Raw genomic sequence first — 27,811 nt, forward strand, 5'->3', positions numbered from 1 at the left:
GCGATTTTGATATTTCGGGCGTGCACCTTTCGTAACTCATCTTCGGTTAAAAATCTGGATTCAGAGTGCAGTCCTGATGGTACTAAAGACAAAATAATTTAAGGAGTACGGCAATACAAATTTCATTGATTTTTTTTAATTTAATTTTAAAACGTTTATTTTTTTCTTGAATGAAATATTTTAAAGCAATTTTTCCAGTTTTTGGGCCACAGATCGGAATAAAAAGGTAAAGGAATAAAAATTTAGTTTTTTTAAAGGCCCAATAAAAAAAAATTAATCGCATTTTGGATGTTTTTGAATACGTTTTTTAGTCAGGGGCAATAAAATTAGTTTATTTTAAATTTTTTGTTGACTCCAGAAATGATCATTTTTGCTCTAAAATGTTGAAGGTGCTTTGAAGGTGAATGCTTTTTCGATTTGAACAGGGTTGATATGGCCTTATCTTAAAAGTGAGTCCAATAAATCAGATTTTTTTTTAAATTGCAATATATGTTGAATAAAAATTACTAATATCTCGATTTCAAAACGATTCTCCTACTCTTTGCGAAGTAAGAGAAATATACCCTTCTCAGATCATTTCTATTATCGGCAAATCAGCACTTTGATAACGAATTACAGTTTTAATATACACAGAAAAAAAAGTTGAATTTTGGAATGTTGTAAATTTGGTAGGTTGAATATTACCTCTTTTTTGAATAATATTGCATAAAAAATGTGTAAAAATGTGAACCTGATGAATATTCATCAAAAAATGATGAAACTTCATCAAAAACTGATGAAAATTCATCATTTTCTGGGGTAAAATAAATCATTTTTTTTGACACAAAATCTGTCACAATTTTCTGATGAATATTACCATATTTTTTTTCTGTGTACTATTCCAAAGTAATAAATAGCTCAAATAAAAGTGAGCTCGCAACTCTCCAATGTTGATGTTTCTGAAAATGTTGTTTAAATAGCGAAAAACTGCAAAAGTGGCGAGAACAGGTCAAAATGCTTAGTGTAACAAAAATTGGTAAATTTCCGCTATTTTTGATCAAATTTATATTTATTCAGATTTTCTCTTCCATGTACATTCATTCAGTTTAAATATTATTGAGTGTCCAATCACAATCGATGACTTTTCACCTCAATTTTAAATACTAGCAATTTTCATTTATTCATGAAATATTGTAGCTTTCGCTATTCAGTGATTTCAAATGTAGGAGGTCCTACATGTACAAAAGGGAAAAGGGATATTCGAAGCATAGAGTAATTTTCTGTGTCTGTGACAAGAATGCTTGGTAAATTTTTGAAAACTTTATCTCGAAAAGCAATTTTGTAATCGATTTGGTGTCTTTGGCAATGTTTTTGTTAAAAGTGAGGAAAATTCAAGAAAAATTTTTACACCCTGAACAAATTTAACAATTTTTCAATTCTCGGTTGAAATAAAAAAATCATGTTGCGCAAAACTATCAATCTTCATATTTATTTTTTGATTTGTTTTAGATTACCAATGCCTAGTTTTTAGCTATGGCAAGTAATCATGAATGTTTCACCCAAGTTATTATTTCTTAAAAAAATTATGAATTTTATAAAACATGTTTGACATAGTTTTTGTAATTTATAATCGAATTTGTCATCGAAAAGTATCGAAAATTCTATAGTTTTGCTTCGAGGATTGGACCAATGGTTACTGAGATATAACCTCTGATGAAAAAATAAAACAATCAGAAAAAAGAGGTTTTGTGGGTGTCAACCAAAAAGCATCCAATTTCGACGTCAAAAAAATAAACATTCGAGAAATTTTCAGATCATTCCTCTATCAATATTTAATATTTTTTGTCTAAGTCTATTAAACAAAAAATACTCTGAAGTATTTATTAACAAAAAGTGTAAGGCCGTTGCAAATATTTTTCAAAGTTTATGTCGCCCCCCTTCAAAATTGGTCTGAAAAATAAGTAGGCAAAAAATTTTTTTTTCCAAAAAACTTCATAATTTCCATGAAAATAGAAGCCTAATCAACTGAAAACAATCTAAAATGCATTTTTCTGCATTGATAATCATGTTAACCATGTTTGGGCTTGTTTAAAAATGTTTTAAATTTTTATGAAATTCCAATGTACAGCACCGCAAAAAAAATATTTTTCGGAAAAAATTAAATTTTTGTCAATCCTTAAATTTTTTGGAAACTAATGATGGCAAAAAACTGGACAAACTGGAATCGAACTCACGACCTCTGGATTGGAAACCCAGCACGCCGCTAGTCGAAACCCATTCCCTACCTGTCAGTATTCCCAGTGAGCATGTTTACTCTTTTAAGGGATCTGACTTTGCCGAGCCAGACAGGAATCGAACCCATCACCTTCCGCTTACAAGGTGAAACCCGTAACCTCACGGCCACAGAAGCTCGGCAAATAAGAAATGCATTGACAATCTAGAATAAAGTTACAAAGTTCGGTTCATTTTTGGAAAAATTGAATCCTCAATTTGAATCAACTCTAAAAAAAACCCTTTTTTATTGTTGCGAAAAACAAATGCTTCCAACTTTACTGGCCGTATTTCGATGGATCCGATTTCCATTCTATTCTGCTACAATTCGACATGCACGATCTAACTGTTCCAGACAACTCGGCGACTGTCCAGCCGGTCAGACCCCTTCTTCGACATCGAACTTAGGCATTGTCAATTTCATCATATCAGCCTGCAGATCAGCAAACCTGCCGCCATTCATCGATTCTTTCGCTGGACACGCCTGACGGTCCGACATCGAGAAACCACACCATTACTGACCTTCACGTGGACGTTCAAAAAGAAACCGCCAGCCAGTATTAAGTCCTTTACAACAGCCGTGGCTGTTTCCCCGTCACGACTTGTTACATACTGAATAATATGTTTACAACTGAATCCATCTTGCGGGAGAGTTGGGAGGTTGGCGGACTACCGCCCATAATCAGAAGCCGTGTCCGTGGTCCGAAATTGTGTCAACTGTCTAACGAAAATACAAACCTGCTCTTGCGCAATGAGCCCCGTCGAAATGGTCCAAAATATCTGTTGACACATTTGTGTGCGACACGAGCCCAGGTCGATTAAAATGTTTCGTATTGCACAATGGCCTAGTAATTACGTTACGGGTCCGAATGTCAATGACTTTACACCAACAAGTGTTAACCCTTAGCGAGACTAGAAATTTAGAAAAGTTTACTGAGATCAAGAGTTGATATCGCCCTTAACACCAGAAAATTAAACAAGCAGCAAAAAAACAACCGTTGAAGAGCAAAGGGTTAACAGGTTAAGGTAATTTATCAAGTCTCCGAAAGCAAACAAACAAATGTAAGTCAACTTGAACGCATGAACTCGCACAACAACGACTAGCTGCCGCGAAGGACACGCCGAAAAAAGTGTCGCGAACAACTTCTTCTGGTGTCCCCCCGCCGCAACTTGAGGGGCCGTCGTGTGGCCACCTGAAAGAAAATCGGAGAAACTGGTCCAACCAACCTCCAAAGCACTGGAGTTAATTTTCGGTTTGCTGCTGGGGTGTGATGTCCTTTTTTGGCCGGTCAAACCGATTTGCTTTTATTGGTTGGTGGGTCTGTGGAACTAGCCATGGTGCCCTGGGTACCGTTTTGCACCGTTAAGCTCACCTGGCCCACCTAAGTGATTTAAGTAGGCTGGGAGGAGGTCACGCAATTCGATGACGACGACAGTAAGGTACCTTTTTGCTAATTGGTGTGAGAATTTCTGCGAATAAAGGGTAAAGCAGTTGATTGATTTCGGACAACAATGGCATTTTTCTGTTTGGTTTTATTGCAGTTTGACCTGAGTTAACCTTTTAACATTTTGCAAGAAAATATATGAACATTTCAGTTTGCCAGGAACCCTTTGATTCGCGTGGAATTTATGATTTTAGTGGATTTCAGACTATATATCGCTATGTGAATGTTATGGTTCAGGTTGCAAAGGAATCGATAATTAGGAATACCAACCAACTCCACAAGAAAAGATCTTCAACACCATGACAGCCACCCGTTGTCGGCCGACAGAAATGGTGCAGTTTTGGAACAATGGAAAAAAGGCAACTTTTGGCTTGGTTGAAAATTAGGGTGGTTCATGATTAGGGTATTTCAGCAAACCAAACTTTTCAGGAATATTATTGGGATATTTTCCTCTTCTAGAAAGTGGTTGGGCTAACAAATTTCGTTTCTACCTTAAAATGGATGTAATTTTTGACAAAAAATAAATATCAAATTCATTTCTGAATGTTTGATTTTCAGAGTTTCAAAAGTGCTCCGAACATTACTTTTCTCTAAAACATAACCTTGAATCGGAAATTCTCATATGTTTGGCAAGTTAAGCACTCGTTCCTAACTCCCTCCAATTAGCTGATTTTCACTATTTAAACAACTAATTTTGTACAACTCTTGATAAAAACTTGCTTGTTCACTTCTCATTGAGCTATTTATCACTCGATTTCAGTTAAAAGCACTTTTAATGAGCAGTAATCGAATGTCAAAGTGCTGATATAACAACATTAGAGACACGCTGGAATTAGATGCTGTTCCCCTAGTCGTAGAAAGCGTAGATTGCGCGATAAAATTTTGATGTCTTCAACAATTGAAAAAAAAAAATCCCAAAAATATTTGTTAAAAAACTAAATTGCACTATTTAGTCTGTAAATCAAGAGCAACATTCGATTTTATTTTTCAAACAACGTTAATTAAACCTCACAAATAAGCAATTTGATATTTCCTATTTTTACTGAGATATTAGAAATTTAATTTGATGAAATATCTTTGAAACAAAGTACATAAGTCTTTAAACATCCTAAAACTACACAACTAATCGATAAATTCATTAAAAGTAAAATAACAGAAATAATATTTTGTTTGAAAAATCATGCAAACATAAAAAAATTATAGTGTTTTGGAATCGGGATGTCGGCTATCCATTAAAATTATAATTTCATGAAAATTTTCTCAAAAATACGTATTTTTCCTGTATTTCGGAAATACGTATTTTTTTCTCTAAAGAAACCAAAAATATACTGTAATTGCAATATGGGTATCAAATTATCAGTTTTTTTCATACATTTCGAATGTTGAATAATTTTTTTTGAAAACACTCAAAATTTTCACAAAACTACTTATTTTTGAAAAAAATACTCAAAATTTCAGTTTTTACAATATGGGTATCAAACGATCAGGATTTTTTCATACATTTCGAAAGTTTAAAAAAATAATGAAAATACTCAAGATTTTCACAAACTAAGTAATTAAAAAAATAATCAAAATATCCATTTTTCACAAGATAGGTATCAAATGATCGGGATTTTTTATACATTTCAAAAGTTATAACATAAATTTGTGAAAATATCCAAATTTTCACAAAACTGCGTATTTTCGAAAAAAATACTCAAAATTTCAGGTTTGACTGAAACTGAAATTTTGAGTATTTTTTCGAAAATACGTAGTTTTGTGAAAATTGTGGAAATGCATGAAAAAATCCCGATCGTTTGATATCCATATTGCAAAAACTGAATTTTTTTAGTATTTTTTCGAAAATACGTAGTTTTGTGAAATTTTTGAGTACTTTCAAAAAAATGTTGTTATTACTTTCGAAATGTATGAAAAAATACCGATCGTTTGATACCCACATTGTAAAAACGGAAATTTTGAGTATTTTACGGAAATACGTAGTTTTGTGAAAATTTTGAGTATTTTCTAAAAATGTTCTTATTACATTCGAAATGTATGACAAAATCCTGATCGTTTGACACCCATATTGTAAAAACTGAAATATTGAGTATTTTTTTTTTGGAAATACGTAGTTACGTGAAAATTTGAGTATTTGAAAATATGTTGTTTTTACATTCGAAATGTATGAAAAAAATCATTTGATACCCATATTGTAAAAACTGAAATTTTAAGTTTTTTTTTTTCGAAAATACGTAGTTTTGTGAAAATTTTTAGTGTTTAAAAAAAACGATTTTACATTCGAAATGTTTGAAAAAATTCCAATCATTTGATACTCATATTACATGAAAAATAATTTTGAGTTTTTTTTCGAGAAACATTGCATTTTCAAAATACAAGAAAATACGTATTTTTGTAAAATATCAATGAAATTATAATTTGAATGAATAGCTGACATCATCCCGTTTCCAAAACACTATAATTTTTTGATGTTTGCATGATTTTTTATACGATTAAAGCCAATGTCTCCCATATAGCCAGAATCCCATAAGCTATGTGCTTCAGTTAACCCTCTACAACCTAACTCCGCCTTTAGACGGGCTTCGATTTAAAAAACCGCCAAAAATCTATTTTCAACCAATTTTTGATCTTTAAAAAGCATTGGAAGAAGAACTCATAACATTTTAGAATATTTATGGGTTGGAAGTTTTACTTGGTTTATGTGACTTTGCCAATGATTTTTAAAATGTCATTTTTTTAGAGGTCAAATTTGGCTGCATTTTTCACTAACATATCCTTTATTTTAAGTAAAAATAAATGTGCAGTATTTTTTCTAGTGTCCCAGACTATTTTTTTTTTTATAAAATTATTTTTATTAGGTCCTTTTCGGTGCTGGGATCTGGTTAGGACCGAGTCGGCTTTTGTAATTACATTTTACTTAAAGCTAAGAGTAATTACAGAGGATCTTGTGTGTAAATGTTAGTAGGAGGGGAGCCGATTACCCGCGGCCTACTCGGGGTCAGTGGGGAAGGGAGTGTCCCAGACTATGCCGCTACGCATTTTTTTACAATTTTAATGATAATGGTACCATTTTATAGCTGAAAATGAAAAAAAACAAGCAAAAAAAATGAAAAAGTGGCTGTAATAACATGAAAAAATTAGATAGGCAAAATGTAATGATAGAATAGGCCAAATACTACCAAAAACAAACATAAACTAAACAAGATAAATGCAAATTAAAATACTTAAAAATGAAACTAGAAAAACTTGAAACAAGAGAAGTAGAGTTTTTTGTAGAACAAAAGTTGCTCAAAATAACCTCCTGAACACGGGAAAAATAAAAATTTTCGAAAAAAAATTGGGCAGTAGAGGGTTAAGCACTGGACCGTGCTTAACCGAGGCAGCTAAACGAACCAAAACCGAATCAAAAAACTAAAAAATAACAAAATTCAATTTTTAATTGTTTTTAAACATGGATTATTGTTAACTCCTGAAAATGAGATAACACTGCAAATCAAATTATCTAGCGACATGTATTGTACTTTGAATCAAAGCGATTTAAAAAAAAAAATCACTTATAACCTAAATTTTCATTTTTTTTACTTTTATTACGTTTTATGCAATTTGTTCATCTTCATTTTAATAAATTTTACAGAGATGTTAAAATAAAATAGCTCAAACTGCGCAGCGTTTTTTTCTTTGCAGTATAATACTGAAAACAAATAATAAGAGACGACAGGGTGACGTCATTAAATAAGAAATTACTGCTTCAAACACTTTTTAGCATTTTAATATTTAAACTCAATAAAAAAATAGCTGTCAAACTTTACTTTCGCTTTTACCTTCCAAGGTCAAATACCCTCAATTAAAATCTTTTTCGTGAGCCATTCCAAAAAGCAACCAAAATAACTCGGAACAGCTGAACCGTGTAAGTTGCTCCAATTTCACAGTTCACATTTTAAGGTTTCGGTTTGCGGGATCTGTCCAAACCAGCCCACACTTGCAAAGTGCGTGTGAGAGTAGATTCGAAAATTGGTTACAAAAAACGTTGCCCCCAAACAAGAAAAAGCCGTTGATTATTTTTTTCGTTAACCAGAGCGGCCGGCCCCCCTTGATTGTGCGTAGTACCGGTTTTCGGTTTTGGGAGTTGAAACTTTTTTTTTCGAAAGCATGAATAATCATTTCCATCAAGGTCGCGCGCACGAGAGGATTGTCCCCGCCAAGTGTCCAGGCTCCAATACTGGACAGTTCATGCGAGGTTCACGCCTGCAATTATTCCAAAATTCGGTACTTAAAGTCACCGAAATCAAGATAACCTTAAAGTGAGTAAGTTGGAATTTTTAATGGAAAACGTAAAAAACTGTGTCACTTTACAGCTACTTGAGGGATAGCCGAATGGTGCCGCCGGCAGTCCGTCAATTGGATTAAGATACTTATTATTTATTTTTATCGAAAGTGTACAAATAAAGCATAAAGGAGCCGTTAATATTTTCATGAGAAGTTTTTGGGGCGATAATGCACCGCACCATAGCCAAAAATGTCTAAATTTAACGACGTGTTTCGTGCATTTTTTCCAGTTTTACTTCTCGCTTGCTTTCTACTTTTAAAGACTGTATTAATATTGAACGCTTAACCTTAACGCGAGAGGTGACATTTAAAAAGCAATAATTGCAAATGAGTTCTTGAGACTTGGGGCCTCCTAGCTCGATCGAGCTGTGTGCTCGGTGCTTTCCACCTACTTCATGTAAATATAGGAATGTGTCAGTGAATCTTGTTTAATTGCAGAAGTTTTGCTGCCGTTATGGTAATGCTAAAGTGGTTTTCTTGTTAGCATTGGTAATTAAAGGCGTGAGACACTTGTAAAGTAGTCATGACGATTTTTAACCCAGAGTTTAAACCTTTCTAGCACATTGGTAAAGTGAAATTAAACAAGTTAAATTGCAAATCACATTGTAAAAAAAATAAGTTTAGTTTAGCTTTAAAAACATAATAAAGATAATATGATTTTAAAGCCTAAAAAAAGTTTTTAAATTGAATTTCTCAGGTCAAGCTCGAAATCTGTAGTGCTGTTAAATAAACTGTCGTTAATTTAACATTTTAATAACGACATTTCCCTTTCAAGGTTATGAGAATTAAGTAAAATCCAGTTATGGCTAGCAATTTATCCACCTGGTTAAACGGCTTGAGCACTTAAACAAATCTGTCAGAGTGATGACTCACGCTGAGTTCTGACCCACTGCTGTTACCGAGGTCTTGACATGATTGTGCCAAAATTTTGGCTTCAACCTCAGCCCAACTCCGTCTCCGAATCCCAAACCTAACGATTTCTGATATATTTAAGTTATATTTAGACTCCGAATGAGACAAATTACGAGTTTCCTTCCTTCCTTCAGGTGGTTGATCTAGCCGATTTCAACCATCAAATGTGCGTTCCGAACTCGCAATAAACCGGCCCAAACTGTGAGCAAGGTTAGACCCCCGTTGGCGTCGCCGTCACCGGGGCTGCCGATGCTGTCAGGCAGGAACTGGTTCAGGTGTATACCTCAAAAAACCATTATAGACCGTAAAAGGTAATCCGTCTCAGGGGGGAAAAAATGTTCCGTTTCGGGGCACCTTTGTCACTGCGTAATTTATCACGGGGAAGGGTTTGTGCCAAAAATTTTGGCAAGGGTCAACTTCTAGGAGCACAAAAAACTGGATTGTTTTTTTTGGACGGATATAGAATGTTATCACTGGTGAATTCACTTAAAGTCAGCTCACAGCTGAGAATATTTTTCTATGATTTTTCAAAATGTGTTACATAAAATATCAAAAAATGATGAATATTCATTAATAGGATTCTGAGATACGATTTTTCGAAAGATTTTTGAATTTTTGGATTTTGGTAAATCAATCGAATAAAAATTATCATACCAAAAGTATCTTCTCCATCGAAATGAATTTCTAGTAAATTTTACTGCAGACGCATGGTGCTTTATGTTCAAATATTTTAACGAATTCTAAATATTCTTTTTCTGCCGTTCCGATTAGATTTTTAGAAAAATGAGTTTTTTTTACGAAAATTATCACAGAAATGCAAATTTTGAACCACCCTATTTCGGATAAGACCACCCTTATCACGAAACAAAAAAAATACGAATCTAAATATTTTGGCCAAGGAACTCCCATGCCAAACTGAGCCAAATCAGAACACTTTTTACTAGAAATAATTAGAACCATGTTTTTTGTTTGGCCTTGTTAGGGAGGTCCCAAAAACTACAATTTTCGTCGATTTTCGCAAAAACCATATTTAAAAAAAATCATAACTCCGCGCCAATTCAGCCGATTTTAGTTGCCTTGGGCGCAAATGACAGGTTATTGAATACACAGCAAATTCTGATGTTCGTTTTCAGTGAAAACTGCACTACTGAAATTTCCAGAACTTTAGTTTTTCGCTGATCTTCAGTTAGAATTTGTATGCTGAAATCAAAGTTTGCTGAAATTTCAGCAAGTTTTCATTTACTGAAAATTTCAGTAGTGCAGATTTCAGTAAATTTAACTGAATTCAGTAATGAGAAATTGGTGTGTAGGCTTTGAAGGAAAAATAATGTTATTCGAAAATCTAACCTGACATTTGAAAAGGTCGTAGGTCGTCTCAAATGCTGTTTTGAGGGTCTCGGGATCAAAGCTTTTGTATGAAAACATTTTAATCGGATTCCTCGAGAAAATTTACATAATATATAAAAAAAAATTGTAAAGTTAAAATTACAGGCTTTCGAGATTCGATTTTTTGAAAATAAAAACTGGGGTTTTTGACGCGCCGCGTGTAAAACAAAAAAAAAAAAAAATACGAAATCGTAGACAAACATTTAAAACTTTAACCAAAAGTTGCTTTCAATTACGAAAATTTCATTTGCGTCCAAGACAGCTAAAATCGGTTGAAATGGCGCGGGGTTATGATTTATTGCCATTTTTTGGAACACCCTTACATTTCGTAGGTCACCCTGATGGCTAAACAACAAAATACGGATCTAATTATATCAACCAAGGAACCCCCTGAAAAATTTTGAGCCCGATCGGAGTACTTTTTTTTCGAATCATGCTGTTTTCTGGGGGAATTGCTCTTTGCTTTTTGAAATATTTGTACCATTTTATAGTCTACTGCATGCAAAATCTTCCATTTTTTAGTTTATTTTTGTTTTATTGAATAGTGCCGAAAATTTTACGTAGGTTAAATTTTTTTATATTGCAAATCAAATCAATTTTTTTACTTTATGAGATTATATTTCAGCAACTAGCAGTACTATCTTTAATTTATGTCTTTAATGAAAAAAATATGATGTTTTCAGCTGATGAAATATATTTTTGCAAGGGTGCTTTTCCTTCATAAAATATTTTTAAACTGTCAAAAACTGAACACTTTTCGAATTTTTTAACCTGATAATGCCTTACTTGAAAGCGGTGCACTTTATCCAAAAAATCAGAGTATTTTTTTTTATTGAAAATTTTATTTTGCATTCACAAATAAATTATAAAAAATTGTTTGTTTGAGAATTTGCAAAAATATCTTTTTTTTTAATTCATAATTCCGGTACTAGATTTTTTGTTGTCTAGCTAAAAAAAGACCCCGTTCGTTTGTAACTTATTTTGAGAATTAAACTTTTAGTAGAAATAAAAGTGAAATAAAATTCCGTGCATAATTTTTTTTCTGAAAAGTTCTAATCATAATCTATAACTTTGTCGAAGATACCAAATCGATCAGAAAATCTCTTATCACGATACAGATTTTGTAATATAGACATGTTCTTTTTTGTATGACCGACCAGCTTTCAAAATCATATGGGGACTTGTATAAAAAAACTAATGATGCAAATAGAATAATGCGAAAAATAGAAAATTGAAATTCTCGACAAAAATTTCGAAATTCTAAAGAATGACTGCAAATTATTATTTAACATTCCAAACATTTTTTTAATAAGCGCATCGAAACTACTCAAATTATGACCCAAGATTACACCATTGATATACTGATATTGATCCTTCGAATGGTAATAAAATGTTTTGGGGAAGTATCCATCTGGAGGCTACCGAGCTACTTAAGAACAAAGCAAAAAAACAAGAAAAAAACCCGTCCCAATAAATTACTGTTATTAGCCCAAACGGCCAAATATGAAATATGAAATCCATACCTCCGGCAGGTAATGGTTAGGCAAATCGCACTAAAACGGTGTGGCGTGGCAGTGAATGAAAGAAAAAAAAAACTTTATTGCACACTCAACACCAAAAAGTTCAAATCTTGACTTTTTTTTGATAAGGTCCTATAAACAAAAGTAAACATTGAGTGTATCCCGCTTACTCCGATGGACTTTGACATAAGGTGTGAAAGGGATACACTCAATGTTTACATTTGTTTATAGGACCTTATCAAAAAAAAGTCAAGAAATGATTCGCGTGTGCCGGTCGCGGTTTTGACATATAGGGGGAGACAGCTGATGCAAAACAAAAAAAATGGCGCGCGCGCCCACGGCACCATGATTAATCTTTCCGCGCGGAGTTCATGTTCTTGATAAACTACTACTTGGGCGAGCATTCAAATCCGCGATGTGAGGTTAACGGGCTTATAAAATGCCATAGTGTTCTGCTTGACTTTTTTGGAGCTGGCAAACCTGTGTCAACTTCATTAGGACTGTAAACGCACTAGGAAATCGTATAAAACGCAAGTCAATAAAAAAATTAGCATAGGCTTAATTAATGCTTCCTCGTTCCAAACTTGACGAATCGTTCTCATTGGGACACTAATTAAATAATTCACTTTTTTTTTGGGGACCGACACTTTCAACTTCTTGCAACCTTTCCAGAGTTCTGTTGACAACTGAAAAAGAACAAATTCGTTCTGGATTGGATTGGCCGGAGTCGGGCCCCTTTTGGATCTTGAAACTGGATTGGATGTAAGGACTTATTGTGCGAATAAAAAGTGGGCCTGGCAACAATATCGAGCAACGGTACTGCAAGAAAAAATCCAGTTTGTTTAATTTCATTGCGTCGCCACCTTGGCTGGAAAGGTTGACTGCCATGTAGTTCTATATGTCATGGGTAGTTGGAGATTTTACTGGATGCGAACTTCATGTAAGCGGAGGTCTCCCTTTAGTGAAGGTGGTCTCAAGAACTTTGTATTGTTGACTGGGGTGTCCTTTCCGGTGGATTTGTTCTAGGTTCCTTAGGATGGACAATTACTATATAATGTGAAGTTCTGGAGTGAAACAGTATCATTGATCCCAGTGACTTCAGCAACAGCGTACATCATCCTAACTCTCAAGTAGCAATGGCGTTCAAGGTATGGTAGTTCTTTGCTTGAGTAGTGTGATTGATTCTAATGTTTGTTCTAAACTTTCCACCAGTTTGTCGTCTTCCTCGCTTCCCTGGCCGTTGCCAGCGCTGGATACCTGCAGGAAGCCCCATTGTCCTACAGCACTCTGTCGCATGCTGCTCCATTGGTGTACAACAGCTACGCTCATGCCGCCCCGGTGACCTATGCTGCCCATGATAGCTATGCCACCCCGGCCATCGGAGCTACCCACGAGAGCACCTTCCGCGGACACGACGCCACTGTGTCGCACCACTCCAAGGCCGTCGATACCGCGTTCTCGAGCGTCCGCAAGTCCGACACCCGCATCACCAACGAAGCCCCCAAGCTGGCCTACACTAGCTACGCTGCCCCAGCTGTCGCCACCTACGCCCATGCTGCTCCAGCTCTGTCCTACACCCGCTCCTACCCCACTGCCCTGTCTTACCCGCGCTCGTACGCTGCTCCCGCTCTGACCAGCTACGCCCATGCCGCCCCGGTTGTGGCCGCCCACGCCACCAAGACCCTGACCTACTCGCCGGCGGTCGAGGTCGCTCATGTTGCGTACGACGGTAGCCACGCCCATTACGCTTTCTAAGGTGTCCAACAAGAAGACTGAAGACTGAATGTACCTGCTCAATTGGCATTGGAAGAATGTTTCTGAAATTGTTTGATCTTTGTATTTTGTACTGTTGTGGTCTGGAGTTTATTGCCCTGGTCTGAAGTGTACAGTGTAAATGCAAGTTTTGGCCGATCGAAAAGTGATATTTGAAATTAATAAACTGTTAGAATAAAACATTGTTTTGATTTATTTTTTTATAAGCTTCCTAAATGTCCATAATACACTCAAACCCCGATGGTTTGACACCAACTGTTGTCAAACGAACGGGGTCACTTTTTAGTGTGACACCCCTTTTACACGGAGTTCACACACACTACCAAATGTTTGGTTTGATAGTAAATGTGAGTCTCGTGTAAAAAGTGACAGTTCGTCACTTTTTAGTTTAACTATGTCAAACCAACGAGGTACAAACTAAAAAGTGTCAAAGGGACCATCCATAAACCACGCGGACACTTTTTTTTTGGAAATCTCAAACCTCCCTTCCTGGACAATTGACCATACAAAAAAACAGTTTTGTATGGATCGTGCACAATCGCCAAACCCATATATATTTATATCTGTAAAAATATGAGAAATTTGAGCTAAAATATAAATTAATCCGAATCATATTTACTAAACAATCTCCTATCCCAATGAAACTTTGTTGAAATTATTTTCAACTCTCATATTGTTTATAAATTAAGAAGAGAAAAACCATTTTCATAAAATTAATTCTTTAGGGGGCTGTATCTCCGCTACCAGTTAACCGATCATCTAAGTTCAAATCTAGACTTTAATTTGAAAAAAAAAAAATCCTATAAACATAGAGAATCCCACAGCTCATAGGACCTTTCCAAATAAAACTCTATATATCAGGGGTTCTTTTCATTCATGAAACACTTTTCGAAAAATTTACATTTAAAATTGCCTTTTACTTGAAAACGGAGCCCATTATCAAAAAATGTAGACTTGTTTTCAAATTTGATTTTGCATGTTGGACGTCAATTCTAGAGTTTTTTTTGAAAAGGTCCTATAAACAATATTTTCAATTTTTGCTTTTTGGGTGTTTTTAGAACCGCCTTGAGTCAGGGGTATTCAAAAACACCCAAAAAGCAAGAAGTGAAAATTTTGTTTATAGGACCATTTCAAAAAAAACTCGAGAATTGTATGTCGAATTGCGAAATCGTGAAGAGATGTGTTGTTAATTATACCTACAAGAAAAAGTCTCATGGAAAATGCAGAATGCTATTTTACTTTTTGAAAATATGTTTTGTCCCCTGATTTTTTCTCATTGCTTATTTTATGTTTTCATATGTTTTAAATTTATTTATTTTTTACAAGGAAACAAATCATAATTACATTACTTTAATTTTTTGTTGTAAAAAACCGTGTAATTTTATAACAAAAGTGTGTGAATTAATATCTGAATGAGTTATACCGTAAAACGGGGTGACTTTGATAGCCGGGGTGACATTGATAGGTTTGCGATTTTTCCACAAAATGAACAGTACAATTAAAATACGTACGGAATGGTTTAGAATCATACTGACCGTGGTAGAGAAATGTTCAAAGTACCTCAAAAAGAACTTTTCATAAAATTTTTAAAAGTTTAAAAAATTAGTTAACTATAGTTAAGAAAAAGTTGATGGAAGTCATTATTTTAAACTTCTCAAAGTGTCATGATTTTGAATCGGAAAACGGAATGCATTTTCGGATTCTTTGGACAATTTTCCACTAGGAGAAGGTTTAATGAGTTTGTAAATAATAAATAATATGTGTTTTTGAAACGCATTTTCAAAAAATCTCCGGATTTATATGCATTTTCAGTAGAACAAATTTTATACAAAATGTGAAAACTTGGGATTCTTGCTTCGAATTCAGTATAAAATGAAATATAAATCGATAATTTCATAAACAAAATCAGTTTTACCAAATTTCAGACAAAATTCCGACTTTTTAACAATTTTACCTAAAATTGATATGTATTTTGTTAAAAAGCTTATAAACTTAGTTAACTAATCATAAACATTGATTTTTTTTTCTTAAAAACTATATCAGCTACTTTAGTGATGGTACATTTAACGTACAACTAAAGTTTGAACATCTTAAATAAGATTTTAACAAGGAAAACTATGACTGTCAAAGTCACCCCGGAATTTAAACTAAGAATTTTTAACGTAACTAATTTTCTAAACACTATTGAAACAACTTTTTTTTTCAAAATAGTGCATGGACTTTGTGTGGCCTACTCCAGTACATGTTTTAAAAATAATAATCTTGAGAAAAACCTTACCTGTTGGGAAATATTCTAGAAACAAATTGAAATCCTATAAAAGTCACCCCGGTTTACGGTACGTAAATCATTGACCAATATTGGCAAACTCTGTTATCATTAACCCATTGATGCTCATGAATGATGTTCAGGCTCTTTTTATTTGGTTAAGATTTTTTGAATTATAATTATAGACAAGGAAAGTTTTATATTGCGCTTTTCTTTATGAAAGGTGCTATTTTTGAAAACTTAAATAGGTACCTAGATGGATTAGGATGTAGTTAACAAAAATGTATTTTTGGCGGGAATTCAGGGGCTTGTTCCGGTTGGCGTACTGAGCCAAAGTACCTCAAACGTCTTCATTTTTGTAAAAAGTAATGTATGTTTACGGGTTAAATCCCATTTAACATTCAAGGGCGGCGTGCCAGCTCCTGTTAAGTCCAATCAAGCTCAGATATGGGATTTGGTCTCAGTACGTCCAACGAAACAAGCCCCTGAATATTCGCCAACAAGTAATTTTTTTTCATCCTAATATGGATTGATTAGGCCACCCAAAATAATGACCTCAAGTCATTATTATAACAATTGAATGTTTGCAAAACTGTAACTTGATTCAGCTAATCCTAAAAATAAACAGGGTATCAAATTCAATCTAAACAAACAAGTTCCAAAAGCAAGCAACTATAAACAAACTCGCTCGTTTATTCGCGAAGTCGTGTGTGTCTCGCGTGTGAGAGTAATTGGCCGTATCTTTTGATAAGTCGTTTAGCACGTTATTTTGGCCCGCGGCCTGCGCACTCTCCAATTAAGATGATGGCTGTTGTAGTTCAGGGTTACGATCTTCCTGCGGGGTCCAGCTCGCAGGAACTGGAACCAGTTCCACCGATGGAAGAGAAAGGCTTGGTTCGAGGGGCCGCACAGTGGGCAAAAACGGGTGAAAAAACGGATCTTTTGATGCCGTCAGTTTCTGCCTAACGAAAGTATCATTTTTAATGTAAAAAATTACGAGGAATCGATTGGTGGTACTCTCATTTGCGGCAAATGACGGGAAGTGGTCCATTTTACCCCATTTTGCATTTTTTAGGGTGTTTTTCTCGAATATCTTCAACTGCCGTAGTTTGCCGCACTTCTAAAGTATCTTATTTTATGTAAAAAATCACGAGAAATCGATTGGTGACACTCTCAATGGCGGCAAATGACGGCAAGGGCCCATTTTGCCTCATTTACCTCATTTTAATTTTTTTTCTTTTATATCTTGAATTTCTGTAGTGTCCTACAGTTTTAAAGTATGTTATTTTATGTAGAAAATCGCGAGGAATCGATTTAAGACATTTTCATTGGCGGCAAATGAAAGCAAGGGCCCATTTTGCCCCAGTTACCCCATTTTATGTATTTTTTGTCAATATCTTTAATTGCCGTTGTTTTTACACTTTGAAAGTATACTATTTTATGTAAAAAATCACGAGAAATCGATTGGTGACACTCTCATTGATGGCAAATGACGGCAAGGGCCCATTTTGCCCCATTTAACCCTTATTTATGTGTTTTTCATCAATATCTTGAAATTACATTATTTCTTGCAGTTTGAACTTATATTTTTTTATGAAGGAAATCATGAGTAAACGATTGGTGGTGTTCTCATAAACGGGAAACGATGGCAAAGGCCCGTTTTGCCCCATCTACCCCATTTTATGTGTTTTCTTTAATATCTTGAATTGTCGTGGTTTCCCAAAGTTATAAAAAAGTTATTTTATACAAAAAATTGCGTGGGATCGATTGGGAATTGGGAACAACTCTAACTAACTAACGCAAATGGCCTATTTTGCCCCATTTCATGTATTTTGAGTCAATATATTAAACGTGACGTGTTTTCCTATAAAGTTTACAAGAACGTTATTGTACTATGCACATTACGTTCAAGATAAAAACATCTCAAGAGGGAGTAAGTGGGGCAAAATGGGACCTTGTCGCCATTTGCCGCAAATCAGAGTGTTCTCAATCGATTCCTCGTGATTTTCTGCATCAAATAACATTTATTTAAAGTTTAGGAAACCACGGCAATTTAATATACTAAAGAAAACGCATAAATAAGGGGTAAATGGGGTAAAATAGGCCCTCCTCGTCGTTTGCCGTTTATTAGAACGCCACCAATAGATTCTACGTGATTATCTGTATAAAATAACTTGTTTTAACTTTGGGAAACCGCGGCAATTCAAGATATTAAAGAAAATGGGGTAGATGGGGCAAAACGGGCCTTTGCCGTCGTTTGTCGATTATGAGAACACCACAAATCGATTTCTCGTGATTTTCTACATAAAATTATAAACGTTTAAACTGTAGGAAATTATGTCATTTCAAGATATTGATGAAAAACACATAAATAAGGGTTAAATGGGGCAAAATGGGCCCTTGCCGTCATTTGCCATCAATGAGAGTGTCACCAATCGATTTCTCGTGATTTTTTATATAAATTAGTATACTTTCAAAGTGTAAAAACAACGGCAATTAAAGATATTGACAAAAAAACACATAAAATGGGGTAACTGGGGCAAAATGGGCCCTTGCTTTCATTTGCCGTCAATGAAAATGTCTTAAATCGATTCCTCGCGATTTTCTACATAAAATAACATACTTTAAAACTGTAGGACACTACAGAAATTCAAGATATAAAAGAAAAAAAAATTGAAAATGGGGTAAATGGGGCAAAATGGGCCCTTGCCGTCATTTGCCGCCATTGAAAGTGTCACCAATCGATTTCTCGTGATTTTTTACATAAAATAAGATACTTTAGAAGTGCGGCAAACTACGGCAGTTGAAGATATTCGAGAAAAACACCCTAAAAAATGCAAAATGGGGTAAAATGGACCACTTCCCGTCATTTGCCGCAAATGAGAGTACCACCAATCGATTCCTCGTAATTTTTTACATTAAAAATGATACTTTCGTTAGGCAGAAACTGACGGCATCAAAAGATCCGTTTTTTCACCCGTTTTTGCCCACTGTGGGCCGGTTTATTTTTTTCCTGAATTGCAATTTGTTACAATTGGAGGTTTTGTTGTGACAAAGTTGCCAGGATGTTTCCATTGCTCAAGGACACGAACTTTACAGCAGGCTCTCATGAATCCAGTTTTCGCCGTTTGGGGGATGGTTTGCAATCGTGTGTACACATATGCGCTTGTTGTTACCGTCAGCTGTTTCTACTCGGTTTTAGTGACGTATTTTTCGCTTTTCACCTCTAGCCTTTCCGCTGCGGCAAGGTTCGTTGATTTTGTTGGATTGCTTTCTGTAAAATTAATTTGCTATATATTCTGAAGCGGGCCACAAACCAGTATCATTGATCCCAGTGACTTCAGCATCAGTGTACAGAGCAGCTCTCAAGTGACAATGGCATTCAAGGTATGGTAGTTCTTTGGTTGAGAAGTGTAATTGATTTTAATGATTGTTCTAAACTTTCTTCCAGTTTGTCGTCTTCCTCGCTTCCCTGGCCGTTGCCAGCGCTGGATACCTGCAGGAAGCTCCATTGTCCTACAGCACTCTGTCACATGCTGCCCCACTGGCCTACAACAGCTACGCCCATGCTGCTCCATTGGCGTACAACAGCTACGCTCATGCCGCCCCGGTGACCTATGCTGCCCATGCCAGCTATGCCACCCCGGCCATCGGAGCTACCCACGAGAGCACTGTCCGCTCCCATGATGCTACCGTGTCCCACTACTCCAAGGCCGTCGACACGCCATACTCGAGCGTCCGCAAGTCTGATACCCGCATCACCAACGAAGCCCCCAAGCTTGCCTACGCTAGCTATGCTGCCCCAGCTGTCGCCACCTACGCCCATGCTGCTCCAGCTGTGTCCTACGCCAAGCAGGTCAGCTATGCCACCCCAGCTGTCGCCACCTATGCCCATGCCGCTCCAGTCACCACCTACGCTCATGCTGCCCCAGTTGCTGTCGCTAAGCAGGTCAGCTATGCTGCCCCAGCCATCTCTACCTACGCCCATGCTGCCCCAGCCGTGTCCTATGCTGGTTCTTATGCCCCAGCTCTGTCCTACGCCCATGCTGCCCCAGCTGTTGCCACGTACGCTCATGCTGCTCCAGTGACCGTTGCCAAGCAGGTTAGCTATGCTGCCCCAGCTCTGACCACCTACGCCCATGCTGCCCCTGCTGTGGCCACCTACGCCCATGCCACCCCGGCCATCGCCTCGCACTCCACAGTTGCCCATGTTGCCTACGACGGTAGCCACGCCCATTACGCTTTCTAAGGTGTTTTTGATTTCAATTGTTGAAATGTTGTAAATATTGTACTGAATTTTGTTGGAATGTCATGGATTGATGCATTAAAAAATGTGTTGAACAACATAAAGGTGTTTTATATGGGTATTATTTACAAAACTATTTTTGCATCCAGTCGAAACTTGTAAGACTCCCAAAAAATATACCACACATTTATTTTCTAATCTACACAGTTAAACAATCATGAGGAAAAAAGGTTTCATATTTTATGTTCCAAAAGATGTGTAGATTGATCTAATCCATGGTGCCTTCCTCACATTTAGAGTGTGATGCTATCACTAAGAATTGTTTTTGGACAGATTCAATACGTGCTTGGTGTACGGCATAGTATGGATTCCAGACGATACTACAGTATTCCAAGAGTGGCCTGACATACGTTATATAGAGTAATTTAATAGTATACGGGTCCTGGAAGTTGAATGCAAAGCGCTTTATAAAGCCTAATGTACTTTTTGCCTTGTTTATTATTGTGTTATAGTGTTCTACAAAAGTTAGTTGTGAGTCTAGGATGACACCTAGATCACGTACTACTTTGCATTTTTCTACTGGTTGCACTGAAATAAAAAAATAGTACCCAATTCCTTTATTCTAGGAATTTTGGCTCTTTTCCTTATTTAGTAATCGGGTTTTTTGGATTACTTAATAAGGAAAGGAGCCAAAATTCCTAGAATTAAGGAATTTGGTACTTTTATTTTTTTTCAGTGTGGTTTCCTAATACTTGATTCAACTTGATTCATTATTCATACCATCAGATTGGGTAGTCAGATCTTCATAATTCAGGGCACTTATGTGCTTATAACTTTTGATAGGGTTGTCAGAACTTCAATCTTTTGAACTCGTTGGAAAGGTCTTTTGATTATATATCCAACGACAGGTCTCATGATAGATCTGGACACAGTTTTCATCGAAATATATGTGATCCGACCTCGAAAAAGTTCATTAAAAACAAATAAGTGCTTATAACTTTTGGTAGGGTCGTCAGATCTTCAATCTTTTGCACTCGTTGAAAGGTTTCTAAAAATGTATAACATGGCGGGGTTTCTTACAAAAACTACCCTTTTTACAATCTTCCGGACTTTTGCTAAAATGGGTTTTTTTTTACTTAATTACACTTTATAATTTTCAATAGATACTTATGGGACGGATCAAATGAGACCAAAACGGTCCAAATCGGTTCAGCCAGTGCCGAGATAGTCCAATGCAAATATTTTGGATCAACATCCCACCACACACACAGACATTTGCTCAAAATTTGAGTCGATATGTATACATGAAGGTGGGTCTAGGAGGTCAAATTAAGAATTTCGTTTTTCGAGTGATTTTATAGCCTTTCCTCAGTAAGGTTAGGAAGGCAAAAATGTATGATATAATCTCATGCATTAACAGAGCAGGCACAATTGATTATTAAGGAGTTGCTTGCATTTATCTGGAGGTTTCATAATTTGTTATTATTGCTTGAGTTTGGGGATTACAAAAAACTATTCTGTAAATAAATACATAACTAATTTCTTTTCTAAGATAGCCAAAATAATCAGAAAAATATAGGATTAGTTTCCAAAAGGACGTAAGAACCATTTTCAAAAAAAGCTCTTTTTGCATCGGTATTCGACCTACTTACGAAAAACCAATATCAAAAATCAAATTCTTTAGCAATTTAGAGAAAAACGAAAATTAGTGTTTTAGGTCACGATGGCCCTTACGGCTTTTTGAAAACTCACCTGAGATCTCGACTTTTTTTTATAAAAGGTCCTATAAACAAATGTAAACATTGAGTGTATCCCTTTCACACCTTATGTCAATGCCCATCAGAGTAAGCGGGATGCACTCAATATTTACATTTGTTTATAGGACCTAATAAAAAAAAGTCTAGATATTATTAATATTTTTTTTTATCCTCGGGGTTAGGCCGGGGCCAAAAATATACTTCCCAATCTGACGGAAGGCGTGATGATAAATGTAAAGCAAAGCAATCCACTTTAACGACCCCCGGGCTTTTGTGGTCTCTGTTGCAAGTTTCTGCTCATTTCTAGACGTCCGATGGTTATGTGTGGTGAGTCACCCAAAACCTCTTTTACGCAAGTACCGACGTTTTACTTCCCCATCCAATAGAAGGCCAGGAGGAAAAGGCGCGAATCGAACCCGCGCCCCATAGCAACATAGGTATCGGCAGCCGAAGCCGCTAACCACCGCGCCACGAGGCCCTCCTGATAAATGCAAGCAACCCCCTAATAATCAATTTTGCCTGCTCTGTTAATGCATGGGATTATATCACACATTTTAAAAAATCAATCTACACATCTTTTGGAACATAAAATATGAAACCTTTTTTCCTCATGATTGTTTAACTGTGTAGATTAGAAAATAAATGTGTGGTATATTTTTTGGGAGTCTTACAAGTTTCGACTGGATGCAAAAATAGTTTTGTAAATAATACCCATATAAAACACCTTTATGTTGTTCAACACATTTTTTAATGCATCAATCCATGACATTCCAACAAAATTCAGTACAATATTTACAACATTTCAACAATTGAAATCAAAAACACCTTAGAAAGCGTAATGGGCGTGGCTACCGTCGTAGGCAACATGGGCAACGGTGGAGTGCGAGGCGATGGCCGGGGTGGCATGGGCGTAGGTGGCCACAGCAGGGGCAGCATGGGCGTAGGTGGTCAGAGCCGGGGCAGCATAGCTAACCTGCTTGGCAACGGTCACTGGAGCAGCATGAGCGTACGTGGCAACAGCTGGGGCAGCATGGGCGTAGGAAAGAGCTGGGGCATAAGAACCAGCATAGGACACGGCTGGGGCAGCATGGGCGTAGGTGGAGATGGCTGGGGCAGCATAGCTGACCTGCTTAGCGACAGCAACTGGGGCAGCATGGGCGTAGGTGGCGACAGCTGGGGTGGCATAGCTGACCTGCTTGGCGTAGGACACAGCAGGAGCGGCATGGGCGTAGGTGGTCAGGGCTGGGGCAGCATAGCTGACCTGCTTGGCGTAGGTGGCAACTGGAGCGGCATGGGCGTAGGTGGCGACAGCTGGGGTGGCATAGCTGACCTGCTTGGCGTAGGTGGCAACTGGAGCAGCATGGGCGTAGGTGGCGACAGCTGGGGCAGCATAGCTAGCGTAGGCCAGCTTGGGGGCCTCGTTGGTGATGCGGGTATCAGACTTGCGGACGCTCGAGTATGGCGTGTCGACGGCCTTGGAGTAGTGGGACACGGTAGCATCATGGGAGCGGACAGTGCTCTCGTGGGTAGCTCCGATGGCCGGGGTGGCATAGCTGGCATGGGCAGCATAGGTCACCGGGGCGGCATGAGCGTAGCTGTTGTACGCCAATGGAGCAGCATGGGCGTAGCTGTTGTAGGCCAGTGGGGCAGCATGTGACAGAGTGCTGTAGGACAATGGAGCTTCCTGCAGGTATCCAGCGCTGGCAACTGCCAGGGAAGCGAGGAAGACGACAAACTGGAAGAAAGTTTAGAACAATCATTAGAATCAATTACACTTCTCAAGCAAAGAGCTACGACCATACCTTGAATGCCATTGTCACTTGAGAGCTGCTCTGTACACTGTTGCTGAAGTCACTGGGATCAATGATACTGGTTTGTGACTCGTTTCAGAATATATAGCAAATTAATTTTACAGAAAGCAATCCAACAAAATCAACGAACCTTGCCGCAGCGGAAAGGCTAGAGGTAAAAACCGAAAAAGCTCGGATGGTTCATTTTGATTTTGGCTTATCGTTTTTTTGCAAAACACTTTGTTGGCTTTTAGGGGAAATTCTCGTATGTTTGGCAGGTTATGCACTCGCTCCTTACTCCATCCAATTTGCTGATTTTCACTATTTAAACAACTAATTTTGCAAAACTTTTGATAGAAACTTGCTTGCTCACTTCTTATTGAGCTATATTTATCACTCGATTTAAGTTGAAAACGCTTTTAATTAGCTTTAATTAAATGTCAAAGTTCTGACTTGCCAACATTAGAGGCACGCTGGAATTAGGTGCTGTTCCCCTACTTGTTCATGATGATATTTTTCCGATAAAAAAAAGGTTTAAGCTATTCTCTCTTTATTGTTTTAACGTGGTATTTTTTCAATCAATTCATTCTTAGAAAAATCGATTGCACCGTAAAGAATGTTTGTCTAATTTTTTGTTATGAAGTACCTCTTTCATGAAATTGTTAAAATATCGATTATCCGAATTTAACAAAAGGTTTCTAAGGAACTTTCGATAATCGAATCATGCAGAACATTTATTTTTTAATGCTTTTTGATTAATTCAAGTTCTGCGACCTTTTTTAAGTCAAATTTATGTAATTGATTGCCTGTTACATTATGAAACGCATTTTCTCAATATTAAATCACTGCCATTTTGTCCTCCATCCTGGCTTTAAAGTTTCCAAATCACTTTAGAGCATTATGGGAGTTAGGATTAAACTTAACAATCCAAAATAAGCCAGCATATGAATAGATTCTACAAAAAAATGCTTTTAGATGGCTATTACTTGAAACGGTCCACCTAACTAAAACTAACAATAACGCACTCAGCGATTGCAAAGCGATCCTAAACCAAGCATTGATCAACTATTACGACCACTCCCCATAAATCGATTACCGATCAGTGATCACCTAACCGGCCGGTCCAGCAGAAGCCTAACACCCGCAACGGTAACGGTGCGTCACACTCTTTGCGAACCCAATGAACCAGCAAAATCTAATTCGTCAATGATCGACTGACTGACCAACACCAGCGTTCAATGTGCATTGTGCATCCTTTCCGTGACTGATCAATCCTCTGGAAATTTTGAAGAAGATTGGAAAAATTGTTTTAAAAAATGGTATCAAGCAGAAATTTTGATTTTAGATTTAAAATTAAAATTTGAACGTATTTTTAAATGAATAAAATATTTGTCTGCAAAATCAAAGAGAATTCCTCCTTTATCCAAATCGGTTCACCAAACTCCTGCAACTTTGATGAATCGCAGCTAAAATCATCCACTTGATCCCGTCGTCTTGGTCGGTGATCGCGAAACCTGATCAAGAGCTGGTAGGTATAACCTTTCTCTTCTTCCAAGCGTTGCTACTCGCGCGATATTCTTGGAAACTCGTTCAGGTTCCGCACGAGCCGCGCCGAAGCTACTACAAGAGAGGAGCAACAAAAGGAGTTGTATGTACGCATGATTATATAACCTTAACCTTGGACAACAACTACACACCAACAAAATCGCTCCGTTTTATGGACTGGCTTGCCGGTGGGGAAGGAAAAAAGGTTGGAAAATAGAGTTCACTTTTTGGTCTTCCCCTTGGAGCACGGTGGGATTCCTGATTTTTGTATTGATTTAGTAGAATTGAATTTGAACGACTAAATCTCAGCCAAATTTCCCACTGTGTTAAGATTTTGTCACTTTTCGCTATGAGGTCCACAAATTGGCCAAATAAGCAAACAGTTGGCCCGCAATTCAGCGATCAAATTTCTTGATAAACTCGTCACTTTACTCGTGCCCCGTGGTGACAACCTGACAAAATGTTTTTTTCAGAAAGACTTCGCCGTAACAACAAGACACGAACCCCTAAAATGTTGCACTGCGCTGCATCGACCTTGATCACATTTTGTAATTTTCGTGCGGTGGCCCTCAGCTGACTCAACTCAACTGCTCTTGTTCCCACGATTGGCCTTTCGTGTGCGTCTTCGACACCCCAATCCAATCACCCCCAAAGTCAAGTTCGACCTTTGTGCTGCGACGACGACAACGAGATTGACTTGAACTTCCCCCATTGTTGAGACAGGCCTGCGTCGACTACCGTGCCTTTAATAATTTAGTCTTGATTTATTGACATACATGCCCTCCGCGTCCAGCCCGGTCTCAAATGCCATGGCCTTCAGCTTCAGTTGCACCGTCATTCTTGCCCTTGGACCTGCGGGGTCCAACCCCTGTGTCTGGTGATGCAGTTTGGACTCGGATTTCCGAGACTTGGTGTCCACTGCCCCGGCAGTTGTTTGTTGTAGTGTTGTTCTGTTTTAAAGGCTTATGTCACGCTTGTCTCGGTTCGGTCTACTTTCACGTGTGTTTCGTTTCGGATCCCTCCTGTGTTGGTTGCGTTGTACGCGGGGTACTTGCTGACTTGTTGTCGTTGTCGTTTTTTTTTCGGGGGGAACCAATCATTGGCCTGTTTCTTAGTACTGCAACCGGGCCGGGCTGCATTCTCGTGCTGGTATGAGTGACTTTGGGCGTGTATCTCGTGAGCCGATTCGATTATCGTTTTTTGTCCTTCTCTTCTGGCGGTGGCGGCGTCATTGTCTTTTTGCATCCCGTGGATGTGATAAACTTTTGCTATAAATTCGAGTCCTGTCCGTCGGTACGGTATCATTGATCACAGTGACTTCAGCAGCAACGCACCACAACACCATCCCTCACTTACCCAGCATAATGGCATTCAAGGTAGGTTTAAACCTTTGAAGATCTTATCTTATTTGATCCTGTTCTAAAAACCCCTCTCTCATTGTCCTCCCCGCAGTTCGTCGTCTTCCTCGCTTCGTTGGCCGTTGCCAGCGCCGGATACCTGGAGGCTCCGGTTGCCCACTACTCGCCGGCCTCGTCAGTCAGCTACAGCAGCCTGGCCCACGCCGCTCCTCTGGCCTACGCCGCCCCGCTGGCCACCAAGACCGTTGCGTACTCGTCCCCGGCCATCGGATCCACCCACGAGAGCACCATCCGTGGTCATGATGCCACCGTGTCGCACCACTCCAAGGCCGTCGATACCGCGTTCTCGAGCGTCCGCAAGTCCGACACCCGCATCACCAACGAAGCCCCCAAGCTGGCGTACACCAGCTACGCTGCCCCGGCTCTGACCACCTACGCCCATGCCCCGGTCGCCACCTACGCCCACGCCGCCCCAGTTGCCACCTACGCCAAGCAGGTTAGCTACGCTGCCCCAGCCGTCACCACCTACGCCCATGCTGCCCCAGCTGTCGCTACCTACGCTCATGCTGCCCCAGTCGCCACGTACGCCCATGCTGCCCCGGTTGTGGCCGCCCATGCCACCAAGACCCTGACCTACTCGCCAGCCGTCGAGGTCGCCCATGTCTCGTACGAGGGAGCTCATGCCCATTATGCCTGGTAAACACATTGCCGCACACGAGGAAACTATCCTGATACAATGATCACAGTGAAGCGTTGTGTCTATTTTTATTGAAATGTCTGTTGTTGTTTTGTTATGGCAGCACACGCGTCCAACGTCATCGGAAGTGTGTTTTGAATAAAATAGATGCAATACAAAAGCTGGTGTGTCCTTTGCGAGGGGGTAGCGAGATGGCAAGTCCTTTTGGTGATTTTTATCAATGGAAAGATCTATTGAATTTTCGGTCACCCTGTAGAATCACGTTGTTTAGTGAAAACGAGTCATATTTTAGCACACGGAAAGAAATCCGGTCCGCGAAACCATTCTGCAATGGAATCGTTAACCATCGGATGCTATCACATCTTCGCCGTCGTGCTAACTTGTCGTACGCTGATTTTGAGCCAAATTGAGCTAAGAACGCCATTTTTACAGCTCACAATGCCTCACCTTTTGACCTTCACAGATCCCCAAAATTCGATTTCAATCCTGAGATATTCCATCAGGGCTGCGGAGTCAGGTCATATTTCAAGCGACTCCGACTCC

The 27,811-nt window shown here is 38.1% G+C and overlaps 3 protein-coding genes across 4 annotated transcripts; 2 read left to right on the top strand and 1 right to left on the bottom strand.

Moving 5' to 3' along the window:
- The first annotated feature begins 12,972 nt into the window (after positions 1–12,972).
- LOC120429351 (larval/pupal cuticle protein H1C-like) lies at positions 12,973–13,789 on the top strand. Its single transcript, XM_039594544.2, has 2 exons — positions 12,973–12,984; positions 13,049–13,789. Exons 1-2 carry the CDS (start codon positions 12,973–12,975, stop codon positions 13,589–13,591), a joined length of 555 nt encoding a protein of 184 aa, XP_039450478.2. The 3' UTR covers positions 13,592–13,789.
- Positions 13,790–19,162: 5,373 nt separating this feature from the next.
- LOC120429335 (glycine, alanine and asparagine-rich protein-like) lies at positions 19,163–27,428 on the top strand. Its single transcript, XM_039594543.2, has 5 exons — positions 19,163–19,262; positions 19,327–20,106; positions 22,663–23,404; positions 26,495–26,589; positions 26,666–27,428. The coding sequence occupies exons 1-5, from the start codon at positions 19,251–19,253 to the stop codon at positions 27,269–27,271; spliced, it is 2,235 nt and encodes a 744-aa protein (XP_039450477.2). The 5' UTR covers positions 19,163–19,250; the 3' UTR covers positions 27,272–27,428.
- On the bottom strand, positions 22,604–23,822 carry LOC120429288 (larval/pupal cuticle protein H1C-like). 2 transcript variants are annotated; one of them, XM_039594525.2, is made up of 3 exons: positions 23,681–23,822; positions 23,209–23,613; positions 22,604–23,139 (listed from the first exon to the last, which is right to left on the bottom strand). In XM_039594525.2, exons 1-3 carry the CDS (start codon positions 23,690–23,692, stop codon positions 22,705–22,707), a joined length of 852 nt encoding a protein of 283 aa, XP_039450459.1. In that variant the 5' UTR covers positions 23,693–23,822; the 3' UTR covers positions 22,604–22,704. The 2 variants fall into 2 exon arrangements, with proteins under 2 accessions (XP_039450459.1, XP_039450453.1); XM_039594519.2 differs by having other exon boundaries at positions 22,604–23,613.
- Positions 27,429–27,811: the final 383 nt, after the last annotated feature.

Source organism: Culex pipiens, chromosome 2 (genome assembly GCF_016801865.2).
Source record: "Culex pipiens pallens isolate TS chromosome 2, TS_CPP_V2, whole genome shotgun sequence".
In the NCBI taxonomy this organism is placed as follows: Eukaryota; Metazoa; Arthropoda; class Insecta; order Diptera; family Culicidae; genus Culex; species Culex pipiens.